Genomic DNA, 19,656 nt, shown 5'->3' with positions numbered 1-19,656 from the left:
TTGAGTAGGTATAGGTAATAGTTCCTTATGTCGAGACTCCAACCAACAAGTGATGGTATCAAACACATCAAGGAGTTATGAAAAGTGAAAATATAATAAAATGAATGGGTAAAACACTAAAATGACTAATGGAAACCTCAATTGTTATAGTTGACCTATGCAAGTAGTGAAACCCCAATTTTTGAGAGTATTCTATGATGTTGTGGAATACTATAAAATCATTAGATATTAGGATTTTTTTGATTAGGTATATTGTGGTAGTAAATCCTCAGTTACTAATATTGGCTCTAGCAAGTAACTAGAGATATTGGGTCCTCAACATGCCATAGTATGATCATGTAACCATGGGTAACTTGTGTGGACAAGATACTCCCTATGCTTGGTACTCTAGCATCTAGGTCTATTACCAGTAACACCTTAGCATATTGTGGTTCTCTTTCATTTGGTATTACATTATAGATGTTATCTGCATGTTGAGTGACCTCCATATTTTTCATGATTATCTACATCATTTGCACTAGTCAGTGTGCACTTGCTTTCTTGTTTGGGTTGTGTGACTACCTCCATGAGCACAATGTGGTGGGCCTAAACCATGGTCAGATGGCATGACCAACCACTATTGGGGATCAATGTACAAGTGATAGATAGGATTGAAAGAAGCAACACATTGTAATATGCATCTCTATCCTTAACTCTTTTCATTTGTATGTATATGGTCATGTTGTACTTCTAGTGATTATAGCTCATCCATATGAATTATATTGATGCACTCAAGTGAGTTTGACATTGATTTCTTATATTTGGTACTGTCATGAAGATTTTCATAGTTAGGCCATACATTGGATTCAATGTTAGGAATTTTGTATTTTTTCTCTTTCTAGGTATTCCTACATATATGTATGTTGTCCTTGCACATATGTTCATAGTTATTATGTATACATCATCTATTTCTACACATACATTTTATGTTCTTATAGATGTGTGCATTTTTAGAAACTTAGGTTTATTTTACATTTGTGTATAGATGTATATTAGATTTGTATAGATGTATTTTAGATTTTTTTACCCTCTAGATGGGATTCAAAGAAGCAACACATCATAAGATACATCTCTATCCTTTACTCTTTATGTTTGTAAGTATATGGTCATGTTGTACTTCTAGTGATTGCAATTTTTCCATATGAATTATATTGATGCACTCAAGTGAGTTCGACATTGATTTCTTATATTTGGTACTCTCGTGGAGGTATTCAGTATTAGGCCGTACATTGGATTCAATCTTAGGAATTTTTTATTTTTCCTCTTTCTAGGTATTCCTACATAGATGTATGTTGTCCTTGCACATATATGCATATTTATTATGCATACATCATCTATTTCTACACATATATTCTTTGTTCCTATAGATGTGTGCATTTATAGAAACTTATGCTTCTTTTAGGTTTGTGTGCAAATGAATATTAGATATGTTTACCCTCTATGTTTGTGACCATTTTTATATATTTACTTACAATTTTTATTCATGGACTAACATAGTTCAACTTACATTTCAATTGAGTGTTAAAATGAACCTAATGTTATCTATGTTGAGGATGGACTTGGTTTCCTTTATTCTTGATTGTCGATGATTTTTCAGTCCCATCTCATGACATTTTTAGAACATTCTCCAAACTCTTGTGAGGTATTTTGTAGAATGTGAATGTTCATTATATGTTAGTCTCTGGGGCTCTCATGCAACCCTTGGAAGTGCCTATAACGCTTCAACTTGTGCATGATCACATTATGATTATTGTATATTTTCTTTACGCAACTCTCTTTGATTATGGACTTGTGTTTTGATGGTTATCTTAATGTTTTTTAAATAAATATTAGTGCATATTTAATCCTCTAATTTGAGGGCTCCTTGCTGAGGCATTACAAGTGTATGGTTAGAAGTGTCATGCAAATGATGATAGAAATCGCAAAAAATCAACCATCCTTTTGAGAAGCTAACCAATCATCTAAAACTACTCTTTTAATTTTTATTTTTATTTTTAATCATATATTTGGCTCAACTTATTTGTAGCAAGTTAGATGTGATTTATCAAATTTAACATTTATATATATTAGTATAAATTCTTCAAAAAAATGAAATTATCTTTATTCTTTTCAAGAATATCAAAATGTGCTCTTCTCAAATTTAAAATTGAAGATGTGATTTTATCTCTATATTAGAGATTGTGTATTATTTATTTAAATATTTTATATTAAATAAAATTATTTTTGTAAGAAAAAGTCTCACAATGTTTAACATTGACTACTAGAAAAATAAGAAACCATGTTCTCCTTAATTCATAAATGAGAGGTCTCACTCCCATTTTCATCCTCCTTGGACCTACATTTGATTGTACAGCTCTAAGGGTGTCTAGTGCAACTCTTCTTGTCTTGGTCACACATCATCTAATTCCTATGTCTAGGCCTTCTGCATTAGTTTTTGGTGATGTTATTGTCTCTTCTAGTGTGGCCATGCCTAGGGGTTCTTTTGTTCCCCCTTTTGGTCCTAGGCATGTAAACTTTTCTTTTGGTTCTTACTATTTTTCTCAAGCTACAAGATCTAGTTCTATTTTCTCTCCATGTGTGAACCAACCTATTGGCTATGATAAATCACATCCATTGGTTTTTTATGGTTCATATGGCCTTAACAATGAGGATTTCTACCTATGACAAGGCTTGGTGTGTCATTTCTACAACCTCTTCCCCAATCTTCTAGATTTGAGAAGCCTATTGTGTTGGGTTCTTCCTTTGTACCAAAGCTTTCTTAATTGCATATTTTCTTCTTGTGAAAAAAAAAAATTGGTCTTGAGTCAAATTTAGGCCTAGGGAGAGCATTTTGTCTCCATAGAATCTTGATCTATGTTTAATCTCCTCATTGAACCACTTTATATGCACCTAATTGATAGAAAAATTTCCCCTCCAATTTTTGGAGAATTCTTATGAGGTTAGTAGCTATTCATTTGGTCATTTTTTGAAGATTGTTGATTCTACTTCTCACACAAGTCATTCAACCTTTGCCTGCATTTTGGTTGATGTTGACATGTACACACCTCTTCATGGGAGAGTGTTTTTGATGGTTAGAGTTTTCCTTGGATGTAGTCATTAAATTTGAGAGAAACAATTTCAAACATCATCATTTTTATTCTATTGATCACCTAACTTTGGATTGTTCTCTTTCATATTGGAAATTATGTTTTGCTACTTGGTGGAAGAATGCTAGTAAAGATCACTTGACCATTGAGGTTCATAACTCTTGTGAGGATTTATCTTCGTAGGATTCTAATGAGATTCTTAACCTTGGTGAGGCTTTTAAGTGTCATGAAGCCCCTATTGCAGTACCTCATGCCTTATGTCTAACTCAGATTACATTGAGTGTTTCCTCATAACCTTAGTCTCCTCTTGTGATCAAGAAGTGTCATTGCCTTGTCATCTTGTCCCCTCTTTTATTGTTTTCAATCCTCTAGTGGTGAGTCACCTCTTGTTTCCATGGTAATGGGGTCTTGGGAAATAGAATTTTTTGTAGGAGGAAGGATCATTCATCTTCTTGTGCTCTTTTGATGATTATGAGAGACAATTATGTTAGTTAAGGTTGTGATCATTGTCTCCTATGAGTTCCTTTCTTTGGTTAAAAACATATTCTATTTTGTTTTCCTAGTCTCACCTCTTTTCTCTTTTTGCCTCGATGATTTCTTTATAATGGGTCCAAACACATCTCGTGCTTATCTAATCAAAACTACTACAAAATTTGTTTTCACATTTGATATTAATGTCATGCCCAAAAATTGGGGCAAAACACACCAACAATTTTTTTTTAAAGGATTAATAACACCACTAAGTTTGATATGTTTATTTGCACATGTTGAAGTATAGGTATAATGAGAAACAGATATGAGATCCCCTAACGATGTCTTGTCATTTCCATTTAAGTTTATCATCAATGAGTATGAAAAGATCATTAAATCTGAGCATTCGTTATTAAACTGGTTTCGACTTTTGTTTTGTTATTACTTTAATTTCAAGGTAATATATCATAATTAAAATAAATAAATCAAATTATCCTAAACTCGCAATACTAAACAACTATCTAGATATATAATCAACACTTTTAAAATTTAATCTAATAATTTAACTTAATTATACAAACTTTACTAATCAAAGTCATAATAACACTATCCTTCAATTTAAGAATAATATATCCACTAAAATTAAAACAAACTAATTAACTAATCTCTACAATTAGCTTTAATTAATACTAAAATTCAACTTAACAATCACTAATTACTAACATAATGATTTTAAATTATTTCTTTAAATGAATTAAATAAATCCACTAACTTATCTTAAACAACATATCATACCAATAATGATACTAACTTTCCTAAAACATAAAACTTTACTAAATAATAAAATCATCTAACATTAGATAACTAACTTTATTAAATTTAACATAAGCAAAACATCTTTTTAGTCGAAACTATAATTAAATAATCAATATAGTTAAATATAACATAAACTACGATTCTAACACTAATTTAAGCCAAATCTATTATCTTTGTATCTACCACATAAATAAATCAAAATAAATTTTTTTAAAAATATATAAAACAATAATACACTAAATCTATTAGCATCCATAAATTACAAATACAACTAATTAACTAACATTGATTTATTAGTAATTTTAAAATAGATAAATAAAATAAAAATTAATCAAAAATCTAAACCTATAATACTAAAATGGATTCAATCTAACTTGAAATCCTACCTCAAACCTTAATTACTAAAATATAACCATAACTTTAACTAACACTTATCACCTAATAACTAACTAAAATCTAATTTAAAAATCTAATTATACTAATTTCCAACTTAACAAAACTAACTAAACAAATAATAATAATAAAATTATCTAACCCACATAATCTAATTTTAAAACTTACAAAAATCAATTTTCATAAATTAAACTAACCTACAACTAACTACACAAAATAATTTAAGAAAAATACAAACATTTAATATTTATAATCACTCACGGGGAGGCAAAAGGGAAGTGTAAGATGAGTAAAAAAAAAATCTTTTTTAACTAAAAAATCTGCTCCCCATGAATGGCCCGTAGCTAGAAAATGCACTCCCTTTACATTATTTTTTCTAACTTTTCAAAAAAAAATTCTAAGTTCTCTCCTTTGTAAGGAAGTGCATTTTCGTGGATGTATAGACGTTGCCCATAAATTCGACCTACTAATTGTTTTTTTACTTTGAATTTTTAAAAATATTTCCTTCCCTTCATTCAGTATGAAAAGATAAGGTGACGTCAGCAGAATTAGAATTTAAGTTTGGAAAGTTGAGAAAAGACAGGGTGATGTTAGCAAAATTTAAGTTTGGAAAGTTGAGTGGTTGGTTTCAAAGGATAGAGTAAGACATATATTTGTTTTTTTGTTTTCTTTTTATTTGTTTATATATTTAATATTTTAATATTAATAAAGTCAAGAAAAGAATATTTGAGGAATTTGAAGATTCTCTGTTGTAGGGAAAACAATTAATTTTTTTCTCATACAAAATCTAGAGCATATTTTGTTCTTGGGGGATTTTTTTTTTTTGGAGTCTATAATTTCTTTTTAAGTGTGAAATTTTTAAGCAATTTATTTTTATAACAAGGAGGTTTTTATTTATTTATTTATTTAAAAATTGTGATAAAAGGATAAAAAGCAATACATGAATATTCAAGTTGATATATTTTAACTTCCTAAAACTCACAAAAAAAAAACACTAAAAGAGATATAGATCAAATAGTGAATCTTCTTTAACATATTTTGTTTTTAAAATGCAATGATATATATCCTCATTTTTACTTAATTAACCTTAATCAAATGAGCAAACTTTTGAAAACATGAGATTACCATAGCAAGAAAGGACATCATTTTATCTCATTTTCGATACACACATACATAACTAAATTACTATAAGACACAAGCAAGAAAACTACTCAATCTCCTTTCTATTAAATCACCTGATTCAAAGGCTCTACCAGGAAAGAACCAGTAACAAAATCCGACATCGTTGCCACTACAACAAAAGTTTAAAATACATTTCTACACAGGATTTTAATCCCGAACATAATCGAATTTCAACAAGCAATTTAAATTTCCTTCATGGCCCTTAACAAGGGATACATTTCATTTTCTGTAATACATCATTGAGGTCGTGGAGGGAACGAAAACTGACCAGGTGACAAACAAACATAACAAGGAGACAAAATCTGACATTTATTTCCATACTAGTTTTCACAACAGGTACAAAACTAGGGAGAAGGTGGATTTTTCCAACAGGAGATGTCAGACACAACACCAAAATAGGTGCCCAATCGGGGCTATAACTCAAGAACTTTCGTTCTTCCATTCTTACATGCCAAAACTCATACATGGTTTGTGCTGACAGGTAGGGGCCCATAACACCCTACCCTCTCTCCCTCTTCTCGTCCTGAGAAGAGACTCTACACTGTTGGAGTCCAACTAAAGGCCTTTCCCGAAATTGGCCACTTCTGCCCTATCCAAGGGTGAGTAATGCCAAAACACCCATACAAGAAAACTTCAAAATTCAAGCAAAACATGAAAGAAAAGCATTCAAGAAAAATATGTTTTCAATCCTCCCCAAGCATACCCAACATGCATACAAGCATACCAATGAACAACACAATAACATAAGCATGAAACAACATGAGCAACATGAACAACATGAACAAAGGAGATGAAGAACTCCTACCTTCACAAAGAGGTTATGGTAAAATGAACAAATTGAGAAGAGCTTTTCCTTCCTTGCCTTCAATCTTCCAAGACTTCTTCTAAAAGTAGAGATTGGGTAACAACCAAAACTACTCAAAAAAATGCATCTAAATAAGATCCAAACTCAACAGCTTAAAAAGGGCAATAACTTCCCCAAATTGCCTAAAAATCTAGAGGTTTCTAACTCAACTAAACCTAAGGCTAAACTTAAGGTGGGGTTAGGGTCATTCAACCCATGGTGAAATCATTCTATTTTCGCACTAAAGCAAAAATGGACTTTTTAAGTGACCTCAAAAGTCAACGAAAGGGGCTAAGGGGGTGGAGAATGCCCCCAACCCATACCCATACCCCTTGGGTATTAAGATTTCATGATTTAAGGCCTTAGGGATTGATTAGGGACCAAACAAATGCTAGGAATTTTTTTAGGACTATCTAACAACTCCAAAATGCAGATTAAGCACTAATTCGGATTAGGGGTAACTAAACTTGATCCAAAAAAAATTAGCGAAAAGGGCACTAACTTAGTCCGACTTAGGTCCAAAAATTACACAATTAACCCTAACTAGCATGCTGGAATGCATTTACAATTCACGAGTGTCAAGTGACTCTATAAGAACACGGTTACGAAACATTAACATTTACTAATCACGAAAAGATACATTCATACATCTCACAATACAATTAAGACACGAACAACGAGGTTTCCACAATGGTACATAGGGTTCAGTTTTGTTTCTCCATTAGATTTTCTCAACTAAAATACCCTGCACACTCATTGCACACATCAGTAGCTCAAGAAAATTACATACATATATTCAAAACTTATCTAGTTAGTTACATAAATCAAAACATGGATCTCTCATATAATTAACTATTTAATTCATTTCTACTCACATTTAATCATAAGAAATGACATAATCAATATAACATAACTTACTCATTAATTCAGATTAAAATGCCAGAAAAATCATCATTAGCCATGCATATACCTAACATCATAAACATCGCCATTTAAGGAATACTAAACTATCTAGAACATAAAACTTAATCATCAGGGTATCAAAATCAACACCCTTATCATCAAGTGAAAATGCCTCGTATCATTGTTAGTGAAATTTTAATGTTTAAACAGTCGAGATAATGTAGTTTGTTCTCGAATCATTGAATATTTAAAACATGAATGTATTAGGATCTCAGTTCTTATCAGGACATCTAAACCATAAAACATTACTTCATATCCGTTCAAATCTCCTACAACATTTTAATAGAAAAATTCATATTTAATAAGTACCTGCGAGGAGGGATCTTACAATATTTGTTAATCAAGTATTTTTAAAAATATTTCATTAGTATTTATTAAACAATTAATTAGTATAGGTCATGAATATTTTTATTTTCTATTAGATATTCTTATTGTTAAGTTTTTAAATGGCAATAAATGTAATTAAGACATGCTACTTCATAAAGTGTTACTCTTTTCATATAATTTAAATCATTATTTTTTTTAAAGAAATATATGAATCTAGAGAGCCATGTTATTTTTTGGAAAACTTAATTTTAAGGACCATGTTCTCCCAAAAATTTATGACCATTCATTTTATCACAAATAAACTAAAATTTGTAATCAAAATTGATAATTTACGTCCAATAAAATCATCTGATGTGATTTGGAGAGAAATGTTTACCACATAGAAATCACACACATTTTGTAGGAAAGTTTGTTCACCTAGCATATGTTATAATAGAAAAAATACTATTAATTATAGTGCCCCAAGGGGATCTAGTTATATGCGCATCACAATGATTAGACATGCTTGAGGCCACTTTATATGTTGCATATAATATTGGGATAAATATATAATATGGATTGTGAACTATTTAATAATAAGAAAACTTAGTACCAAAAAGCAAATGAGAGGAGACATAATTTTGAAACTCATGATATTTATCATATGGTGGTATTCAATTCTACTTCATAGTTTTGTATGAGTCTATTTGTATAAATAACAAGCACATTAGTAGTTTTTGAGGATACATATTACAACCTTTGAATTTTTGGTTATAGTGGATTGAGCATATCTGATAGGATGGATATTGGAGGAGAGGATGTATGGATTAGAACGCATGGTTACAACAATCTAATTTTCTTGTTCATATGGAGCATCATTACAAAGCTTGATGTTTTAGACATATATTCATGAAGACTCACTAAGTCTAGTGTAGTATGAAATAATACATGAAGTGTGGATGCTTCTGGACATTGAGTTCTTCCCTCTTGAGAGTTTTCTCATGGCGCATTTTATGTTGATGATATATCTATCTATTCTTTTGGACTGTAGATGTTGAAGGTTTCTTTGCATATTTTCTCTCATGATGTTGTGTAAAAAGTGTTTGCCATGGTTGCCAATTTATTTTGATTTAGCATTAGATTTAAGTTTTCAAGTTGTTGGAGGAGATATTCTCGATATTGTTAAACCTAAACCTTAATAACATTTTTTGTGCATAGTTGAATCCACGGCTTTGTAAGAAAATGACAAACACATTTTCAAGCTCACATTTGTCTTACAAACTTTGGTTTCTAACTATGGTTTGATATAGATTTGGCAATTTGATTTTTTATTGGTGTTTCTTTATGAGGGTTTTAGGGTCAATATTTTTGGTGATCTTCTAGAAAAGAAACAAACCTCATTGTTGTCTCTAAAATGTCCAAAAACTTATATTTTCCTATGGAAATATTGTAGGGGTTGGTGATAAAATTTTGGCCTAATTTTTGGAGCACAAATAAAGCTTATACAATCCCTACAATTATACCATTAGCATGATTTTTGAATCATATCACAAGATTTTTTTGTGTAGCCGTATGTCCCTATGCATGGGTCTATATAATATTTCAATAAAAATATCACCAAATACTATAAATTTTAAAAGTTGTCAAGTAGGTTTAAGCATCTTGATCGTACTAGCCTAGCAAGTGGTCATGGCCATCTTTTTGGGGCATAAACCTACACTAGTTGCATATTGGTCACCTCATTGACAAGTCATCGATCATATCAAACCATATGGAGGACTTTTTCTTTGGAAGGCCATAACCTTCACCCCACAAGACAATTTTTTTAAACTTATAATTGACAAATATTTCCTTTTAGTGCCACATCGTGCAATCAATCACTTTTCTAGTTTTCCTAAGTTTGCAAAGAAAATGCAAATTGGAAGATAATTTTTATTTAACAAGTCGTATCTTGTGCATACATTGTCCAATTTCAAACTTCTTATAGGTGGCATAGAAGATTTTCTAAGCACCTCATTGTGTATTAGGTTGGGATATGTTGATATGCAATTTGTTTGAACTTGACTTTCTATTCAAGCTATTAATTAGTTACTTCAACTATGGTATTATGAACTTTACCAAACCAAATTTGAGGTGATTTAGTGTTTTGGGTCAAGGAAAACTTGTATATATTTATCTAAATGATTATCCCTATTTGGTATAATTACCTATGTAGTGTTTGATTTGTATGTTTTATTGTGAGATCGATGAATTACATAGTGTTATAAGCTGTCTATAGTTTGTATGTAACTTGTATATATGACTCAAATATAGACCACCTATTCTCATAGATATTTTGGCATGAGTGTAGATTATATTAGGTGGCTTGCCTTAGTCATTTGTTTCATCAATTTACTTATCAATATGAGGTAGAGAGATGGTGTTACCTAATATAATTTTTTTGTGGGATCAAGACTTGTTGACTATATTGTACAAACATGTGAGACATCGAGAGTTTGATGTAGGTACAATTGATGGTGAGTGTAGTATCATGGTCTTGGTGATTCAAGACATAATGAACTTATGTAAATGCATAATGACAATGAAACTTGAATTATTTTGCTCAACAACAGTGTTTCTTCGACTATGTTCTTCCTCTTGAGGAAATCATTCTCTTATATATAGTGGATTCTTCAATTCACAAGACACTCTGCCAATCAAATGTTGTGATATTTTAAATTATTTAAACTTTGGCATGAAAGCTCAAAAGGAGTCCCCCTTGCAAATAACAAAGTCTTATACCTTTCCTTAATACGATATATCAAGATACCACAAGGCAATGTATGTCAAACTATTTCAATCTTCCCATTCATATTTGGTAGCAAGACGTCCATTTACAATTGTGCTTACATAAATTTAAGTATGATTATTAGGTTCGCAAGGGAGTACAATCTTATTTAAATTATAAGAGTTTTTATAGGCTTGTGTTCATGGAGATATATGTGTTTTTTTCCCTTTTAAGGCCGCCATTCATTCAGTTTATCATTATTTCTTACATTTGAAAATATCTCTAGGAAGAATGTTTTTATCAATTGGATTAGTCTAAAGAAATGGATAGATTTTGATAAATTATGTATTAGTGTAACCAATTAATTGTGAATTACTATTTCTTGCTTGGAGAATTGAACCTTACATCTTTCCTCAATAAGATATATCAAGATACCACATGGGAATGTATGTCAGACTATTTCAATCTTCCCGTCCATATTTGGTAGCAAGACGTCCAATTACAATTGTGCTCACATATTTTTAGGCGGTCAAATCACTAATAGAGAGACCCCTTAGGTTGATTTATGATCCTAACAAATGATCATCAAACCTTTTGTTTATAATTGTTAATTAGCTACTTTTCCATCTTCGCACCTACCAACTTATGTACAGTCAACAGCAATGTTTTCCTACTCATTTTTCTTTCAAACTAGCATAGAAAGCAGGTGTATAAACCAACTACCATCGATTTGAGATCATGATTCAATCTTCCTGAAACGAGGAAGTTGGATAGTTGACTATATTAGTTGGAGACATGATTTTCCATTTATAGAAAAGTCTGTCAGAGATCCTATATCCTCACCTTTGGCTGAAAAAGCTGCCTGGTTATGGTGGATTGTGTCTATGAGAGGCAATGGTGATGGAGCAGACAACTCGCATAGGAAACTAAGCTCTTTAAGAAAATATTTTTTTGTCTACTTTTTGTATATTTAGGCCTAACAAGCGCACATTAAGTGGCTTTGTAACATCTCAAAATTAAATAGGAACAAACAATAGTCAATTATACAGAAGAATTCAATGATTATGCTATCAGGGTATGTGAATCATAGAACACGAGAAAAAACTGGAAAGATGTGTTAGACTTGTATGTTTCATAGCTAAACTGTTGAGGACCAGGAGGACTAGAAAAATATAGCAGCCAACATTGTCCATAGAGATTAATCTTCATCCACTACAAGTATGAAATGGCCAAATGGTACTGATTATGCAAAAAACAACATGTTGACGATGATCAGGGGATAGCTATTTGTCATTGACACCAAAACAGTAAGTACTAGGTTACAAAAATAATTTTTAGGTGAATGCTGGTACTATCTGATCTTTGAGGAGACAATCAAGCCATGCAAATTTACCAACACACGATATTCATCTTCCCACCTACTACGATCAAAATATGATGCAGACTAATAAGTAAACACTAAATTGATGATCAAGTTCATAATATGGCACAGTTCAAGGGTGAAGTGGATTGTGATGTGGTCTCACTGAATGCTTGAGGAACTATTGATTTCAAGATAAAAAATTACAGCGGGGGCCATCTAGGTTTTTTTTAATCCAGAGCACTTATCTATAAGTTTACAGAACTTAGAAGTAAGATGAGTCAGAATCTGCAACGCTACTCCTCTCGGCATAAATTAAATTTACAAGTTCAAAATTTTAAGAAGCCATTGGCTCATAGAAACATTTCTAAGGCAGTGAAATGAGAATTGGAACAAGCCTCCTTCAACTTTCTTGGAGGCATTCTCACGCCACATTCAAGATCACATGACTGTGTCCTAATAGCTGTAGGTGAATTTACAAAACCCTCGATCATAAGTCTGTAAGAATATCATCATAGGACATTGGTAATAGAAGCTATGATTTTTTATACCACTATGCATAAAAAAAAATTGAGATAACTGATTCATGGGAAGCTTTAGACAATCATTGTGAAGTGAATGAATTCCTATATTGAATGAAGTATAAAATTCCACCTTTGGACAGTTGGGCATAAAAGTCCTTGATCAAATAATTGTGAAAGTATTACCATGTAAGTTCAACATATGAAGATTTAGGAATCACCTTCTTCTGTACATCCAATGTAGCAATAGTTGCCTAGTTCAATATAGGCAAACTCCCCTGAAGACATACCTCAAGTTCTGGTGTGGAGATCCATCAGGCATCAACACCATATATTGATCTAGGAACAAGCTGTTCCAGGAAATGAAACCTACATTATTGAAGGACTGTATATCTGTAAAATGCATTGGAAGACCAATAGTTGGAAGAACTATTGTAAAAAAATCAACAAAATTATAAAACCCAACACGATCTATGTTGGTACAGACACATTCCAAGGCATTTGTTGATTGTTGTTAAATCTGCTTAAGTAAAGACCAAGGCACAAAGTTCTATCAGTTCATTATGGTCCATACCAAATCACGGTTAGGCAGGATCAAATTCTTTAGCCTTGATCATTTCAATTCCTTTTATCAACATAAGTTGTATCAAGTATAACATAGAATCGCCCGTTAATTATTGAATAAGAACTTTTTCTTCGCCTTTGGTAATAGGCTGGAATTTTATCATAGAACAAATACAAATCTGTACAACTATTTTTAGTCAAACACCTGTAAGGTACGAAACGTTTCAGTATATTGCCAGTGGGACTCGAGATTAACACATTATAAGGGTTAATATATGTATTTTCTGATATGTGTAAGCTAGAGTGGACCTCATTATTGTTATCATGGCAATTGTTTATCATGCCTGTGTAATGTAAATTCTCGGTGCGCATTTTAGCATTCTCAAAATGAATTATTTCATTGATGGTAGAAAATATATTTAACATCATTTGCAAAGCACTTGAGTTTGCCTTCATAATGGAATTTCCGAAGATATAATGTGTTCACTATGTACTAACCTTCAACAAGGCCTTCAATCGATGCAAGCAAAGTTGCCACTGAGACGAGAAGGCAAATGAAACTGAAAGCTTGCAAAAGAATCCAGGTAATTGTCCATTGTTGGACTTTATTTTTCACCATATACATTCCCACTGGGAAGTACACTGCCAATGGCCAAAAGTTAATTGCACCCAGAAGTCCAAGAACATTATTGAAAGATGGAATCAAAATGGCAATACCAGTAGTTGATAGCACAAATAAAGTTCTCCAAAATAGCCTGAACAGATTAACATAATACAATCCAAGCAGGGGAATAGGCAAACCATATTCATTTCTGACAATTCTATTATTTGGCCACTTGTTCAGAAACCAATCTTCAATGAAAGCAAACAAGGGTTGACAGTATACCTGCAAGAGATGTTAAGAAAAAACTATTTTTATCTATGAAGGGTTCAACTTGTAACCTTTATTAGAGCTTATTAGGGCCCACTGGCAGTTGAAAATAATTGAGAGAAAAAAACAGGCTTGGAAAATTCTAACCTGGTAGGCTCCCACCATATGAACTACAATGCATGCATTGGCAAAGTCAATCAACCAGTAAGGCTCATAAAAACCAAAACCTGTCAAGAGGTTTCCAGGTGCATTCTCTCCAAATGCTGCATACCCAAAGCAACCACAAAGCAAATAGAAGAATGTAGTTGTTGTTACAGAAAACATGGAAGCTTTCTTCATAGTTTTGTTTTCTGGAGGTTCTGGTTTCAAAGTGTCCTGCATGATAATATGATAAATCCAGAATCACTTAGATTACAACTTAAAAGAAAATTTTGCAACACAGACTATTTACTAACAATTTCCATACCTCAATTTCTATGACAATGATAGAGTATGGATAAGCAAATGCTATGTCGCCAATAGCTTGGAGGACCAGCCAAGCTTTCTGTGACATGGATATTGTTGTGCTCGAGCTGATTCCCGATATACTTCCATAAATCTTTCCATTTTCTACATTAACAAGATTTTGGAGTCCCTTTAGAAGTCGAAAGGTTAAGGACTACAGTGCATTTGATAGGATTTTGAAAATATCTAAACTGGACAAATAGACTGGAGCAGAATAAAAGTATCATCAGAACATTTTCTAATAAAACTGATAGAGAATAGTATAAAAAGAATACCAGCTACTTTTGCCACGCCAAGACCCAGTCCTATTGTTGCATAGGAGATGGACATTATCGCTGCAATTATTGAAAGACCCCAAACTTTATGAAAGTTTGGTATTTGAGATAGAAAAAATTGTGTCATTCCAAAAATGATCATGAAGGTAGTTTCTGAAAAGTGGCATGGATAGTCATGTCCATTCTTGTGATAGCAATTAGATTGCCTGATTGCTCTGCAATGTTAGCATCCAACTAGATCAGCTGTGAAAAAATCAGAAAGCTCCCCTAGCAAGTTTCAGATCAATAGGTTGCAGAAATGGGTAGTCAAAACATAAAGTTGAGAATATTACTTAGATGAAACAGCAGAGTATCGAATGTTGCTATAAATGTGGAAAGTGATAAAGAATGAAGTAAAAGTGGTTTGAACAGAGGAAAAGGGGTTTCTAAGATCTTTGTGGGGTTTTTGTGTGTGCGCCAGAATTACTAAGTTGTAATCACATCACACAAAACAATGACCTATCTTTTAACTTCTAACAAGTACACAAACGTATATTTTTCAGTTTCACTTGTTGAGAGTTAATAAAGAACAAAAAATACTGGTCCCCAGTCTTGATTGCCCCCATTGACCACAGAAGAAAAATAGCTAAAAAGCCTGACGAGAGATTAATCGGACAGAAGTCCATCTCGAGGAGAGGCTCAACCTAACAGTCAGAGAAACAAAAAGATCAGGTATTGAAATGGTTAATGATTTCTGGGTCCTATTTGGCCAGCCATTTCTAGAAGGCTAGCAAAAGATAAGAAGCGTTGAGTTTTTTCCACTCGATTTTTAGAACCTGTTTACACATTCCACTAAAAGGTAGACTATAAACTCATTTTTAAGGCCCAAATTACCACCACCAATTGAGGGTTTCATGATATATGCAACATAGGCAATCCTTGCGTTGATTCGTTCGTGTGCATTGTGCATCCCAACTTATATAATAAAAATCTTGCAAGACGCGTATAAATTCAAAGTTTAATTTCTGTAGGAGACCCTTGTGGACACTCCAGAATATTGGCTGATTGGATAGTGGAGTTTGGTAAGGCACTGAGTGACATTAAGGGCAACAACTGTTTATTCTCTCAACCATAAAACAATCCGAGAACCCTAAAGCTTGAGTCATTGAGAGCTTACCTCATACTAATAGAGGCAGTGATTGTATAAGCAATCCCAGTTCCATAGAGGGACACATATTGTACCAGTCCACACAGCCATGCTTGCCTGTCACCTAGAAGAAAGAAGAAAAGAGACATAACTAGCTAATACCAACAATAAATGCATAGCCAAGGAAATCATGAAAGAGGGCATGGTAGGATTGAGAACCCAGATTCACTTTAACAGCATCTCTGTATGTGTAGTTCCTGTTGGGTCCAATGATAGGGTCAGGAAACTTGTAACAATCTGCTAGCAAAGCAGATGAATAGTATGTTATGAGGGCAAAAACAAGCATGACGGCAGGCCCTGCAATCCATCCCATTTGAGCAACACTCCAGGCCAGGGATAAAACTCCTGCTCCTATCACTGCTGTGATTATATGTGCACTTGCAGTCCATAATGTGCCTGTTCATTCCATTCAAAATGAGAAAGATTGGGATCTTATATGCCAAACCAGAAGCATCCATAATGAGTTTCTATACATGGTAGAATTGTAATTCAAAGATATGTAATACCTGTACGAGGGTTATGTATTTCATTTGAAAGATGATGCCTGTTAATTTCGTTATTCCAAATCAGGGTCGCCTCTAATTCTGTCATTTCCTACCTGCACAATCAAGTGTGCTAATTATTGTTCTTTTTATATGAATCAGGTTGATGGTTTCTGACAAATTTATATTTATAAAGAAACGCCATTAGTTCGATTTTTTTAATGAAGGGCAGATAGGAATGTATGGTTTAACTAATTTTAATAAAGTCAAATAGTCAATGGTATCTATAGATAGTCCACTCTAAATAAATCATTAATAAAATGGTGTCATGTTCCCGTCTTTGGAATTAGATTAAATAATTAAGAATGATAGTTAAATAAAAAACATAAAAGAATAAAATTAGAATAATTCAAATTTAGTTAAGTTAAATAAATGGTTAAAAAGGTATGCATGGAAAAGTTGTGCCTTTCTCAAATGAGAGGTATAGTGTCTCCTTGATACGAGATATATAAAAGGGTTAGAAGAGAGCTTCATTTGAGGGGAAAAGGAAGGAGGGAAAAGGGAGGAAACATAAGAATTAAGGGAAAGGAAAGAGAATAAAAGAAGGAAGTGACTTTCAAAAGGTCAAGGATTGTGACTCTTAGAAATGGTTGTGACTCTTAGAAAGTGGGTCATTGACTTTTCAAAAGAGTTACAATTATGAAGGTTGTGAATTTTTGAGAGGGTTATGATCATAAAGGGTTGTGACTCTTCCAAAAGGGTTGTTATTTTGAATGGTTGTGACTCTTTGAAAGGGTTCTAATTATGAAGGGTTGTGATTCTTCAAAAAAGGGAGAATTATGAAGAGTCGTGACTCTCAAGTCAGAAGGTAAACATGATGAAGAGGTGTGACCTCTCACTCATATGGGAAGATATAAAGGAGAAGAATGATAAGATGAAATGGTGAAAAAGTAGTAGACAAGATCTACAATGGATTCAAAGGAGAAGTATAAGGAGAGATCTAAAATAAGAATTGAGAAATAAAGAATAAAATAAGATAGGTAGACATAGAAGAAGAAGATATGCAAATCTTAAATGGAACATGTGTATTTGAAAAGTTGTAAAGACATATTTGAGAAACGAGAGATAGGTGAAGGCTAAATAAGAAGTGATAAGGGTGGTAGTGGTTTTCAAACATATATACATTTTCATAACCAAAGTATGTGACCCTTTCATAAGGGCATTAACAAATGGAAGGGTGTCCAACTCCCTATACTTAAAAGAGATATTAAAGAGGATAAGGTTCTATTTGAGGAAGACATCTAAGGGGATATCAATTGGGAGAATGGTATATCATTCTCAAAGGCAACAATGAAAAGTAGTGGCACAAATCTTGTGAAAGGTGGTGATCATTTAACTTGTAAATTATAAAGGGGAGATCATTCCAAGAAAACATCAATATATTATCACTCATGAATTGTTGATGCACTCAAGAAATCTATCAATTGGTAAAAGATCATTTCAACAAAGTGAATAAACAAGAAAATTAAACCATCATAAATTAATTCACATCTTGGAATAAAAAAAAGTAATCAATCATTTATCATTCAAATATTAAATATTTAAGCATCACCATATCAAACCAACTCCATTCAATCAATCATTGGCAAAGAGAAATATAAAGAAAAAAGATGGAATAATTCAAGCTATCAATTTATTGATATGATCATAAGATAGATATATTAAGTAACAAGTATTTTGTATACATTCCTATAGACTTATACGCATATAAATATCAATGATCTAATATGTGATTTATAATTATTTGATTTACTAATGATAGGTATATTGCTAGTATAATGACCTAATATAGAAAGTGTGTATAGATGTTATGCATATTGCCTATGTGTGGTAATCAACAATGAACAGGCAAGTGACATAGTCATTAGGAGAATGGTGATGAGACTACCTTCTAAGCATATTGTCTTGTGGTTGTGAATAGGGAGTCTCCATGGTGCTAAAGGGGGAAAATGGACTTCACGAGCTTTGACTTATTTTGCTTAAAATCACTAATGAAAACTTTTAATATCTACTTGTAAAAGTGATCACCAATGTGAACATGATTTAGTATTCACCATATATTAGCAAAGTACCATGAGAACATCCACCAGAATATGAACCAATATCTTGAAAATTAATATTCACGAAAAAGAGAAAGAATTCATATTCATTATTATATCCTCATACCAAGAATACAATAAAATTACTTAAATACAAAGAACACGATTGTATTTACTTTCCAAAACTTATTTCAAGTATTAGTTTTGAAGTGATATCATAAATGATATTTAATTCAATGAGTACCCAAAGTCCCTTTAAATGACCTTCTTATGATATTTATGCCTTTCTAGCATAACCAACTTTGGGTTCATAACCACCCTAAAAGTTAGAGTTTGGAAGTTTGGAATGTATTTTATAACTAACTCATACAAATTTCAACTTTTAGAACCTAATCTTAAACAATGAAAAGTTAGAATCCTAACAAAACCAAAATCTATCCTAAAGTTGAAAATTTGTAATGTATACGAGTAGAAACCCAAAATAATAACTTAGCTGACTTTTAAGACTAACTTTCAAGTGTTTGCATTGGTATCTCCAATTATAACTCTTTGACTGGTATATTGTGGTTGTGACATTGTTGCTTTGTATATTGTTAATGACATAATCATTTGAGCTTGGGACTTGTTTTTTATAATAATTACAAAGATACACAAATCTAATCCAACTAAGCAAATGCTTAAACCCATCATAATATCAGCACATGAGCATTGTTTATCATTAAGTTTTGAATTAATTTTTAATTCCACACTCTTCAGGATGGCAGACATGCATGTATCTATTCTCAGGAAGGATAGGCTTTTGGAGCACCATATTATGAATGCTCCTCACAATCCCACAAGATCTTCACTAAAGGGGAAATAAACTATCATGTGTGTTGATATTGGAGGGTTTAAAATGGACAAAAGAAGGGCAATATTTTTCCTACA

The 19,656-nt window shown here is 32.3% G+C and overlaps 1 protein-coding gene across 3 annotated transcripts; it reads right to left on the bottom strand.

Annotated features, from left to right (window-relative positions):
• Positions 1-12,198: 12,198 nt before the first annotated feature.
• On the bottom strand, positions 12,199-16,859 carry LOC149578859 (amino acid permease 3-like). 3 transcript variants are annotated; one of them, XR_016364902.1, is made up of 9 exons: positions 16,655-16,857; positions 16,308-16,544; positions 16,119-16,212; positions 14,963-15,177; positions 14,650-14,792; positions 14,331-14,558; positions 13,811-14,198; positions 12,970-13,098; positions 12,199-12,690 (listed from the first exon to the last, which is right to left on the bottom strand). XR_016364902.1 is itself a non-coding variant. In XM_089832227.1 (8 exons), the coding sequence occupies exons 1-8, from the start codon at positions 16,737-16,739 to the stop codon at positions 13,008-13,010; spliced, it is 1,500 nt and encodes a 499-aa protein (XP_089688353.1). In that variant the 5' UTR covers positions 16,740-16,859; the 3' UTR covers positions 12,835-13,007. The 3 variants fall into 3 exon arrangements, 2 of the variants coding, with proteins under 2 accessions (XP_089688353.1, XP_089688366.1); XM_089832227.1 differs by lacking the exon at positions 12,199-12,690 and having other exon boundaries at positions 12,835-13,117; positions 16,655-16,859; XM_089832240.1 differs by lacking the exons at positions 12,199-12,690; positions 12,970-13,098 and having other exon boundaries at positions 13,684-14,198; positions 16,655-16,856.
• Between the last annotated feature and the right edge of the window lie 2,797 nt (positions 16,860-19,656).

Source organism: Cupressus sempervirens, chromosome 1 (genome assembly GCF_028749045.1).
Source record: "Cupressus sempervirens isolate cs-2001-9-10 chromosome 1, ASM2874904v1, whole genome shotgun sequence".
Classification (NCBI taxonomy): Eukaryota; Viridiplantae; Streptophyta; class Pinopsida; order Cupressales; family Cupressaceae; genus Cupressus; species Cupressus sempervirens.
The sequence above is the reverse complement of the archived record's forward strand: the minus strand, read 5'-3'. Positions and strand labels throughout refer to the sequence as shown.

Coding starts and splice junctions, on each gene's coding strand:
- LOC149578859 (XM_089832227.1), bottom strand. CDS start 16,739: ATGACAGAATTAGAGGCGACCCTGATTTGGAATAACGAAATTAACAGG. Junction 15,178..16,118: donor ACTGCCTCTATTAGTATGAG/GTAAGCTCTCAA, acceptor CTAACATTGCAG/AGCAATCAGGCAATCTAATT. Junction 14,199..14,330: donor ATATGGTGGGAGCCTACCAG/GTTAGAATTTTC, acceptor CATCTCTTGCAG/GTATACTGTCAACCCTTGTT.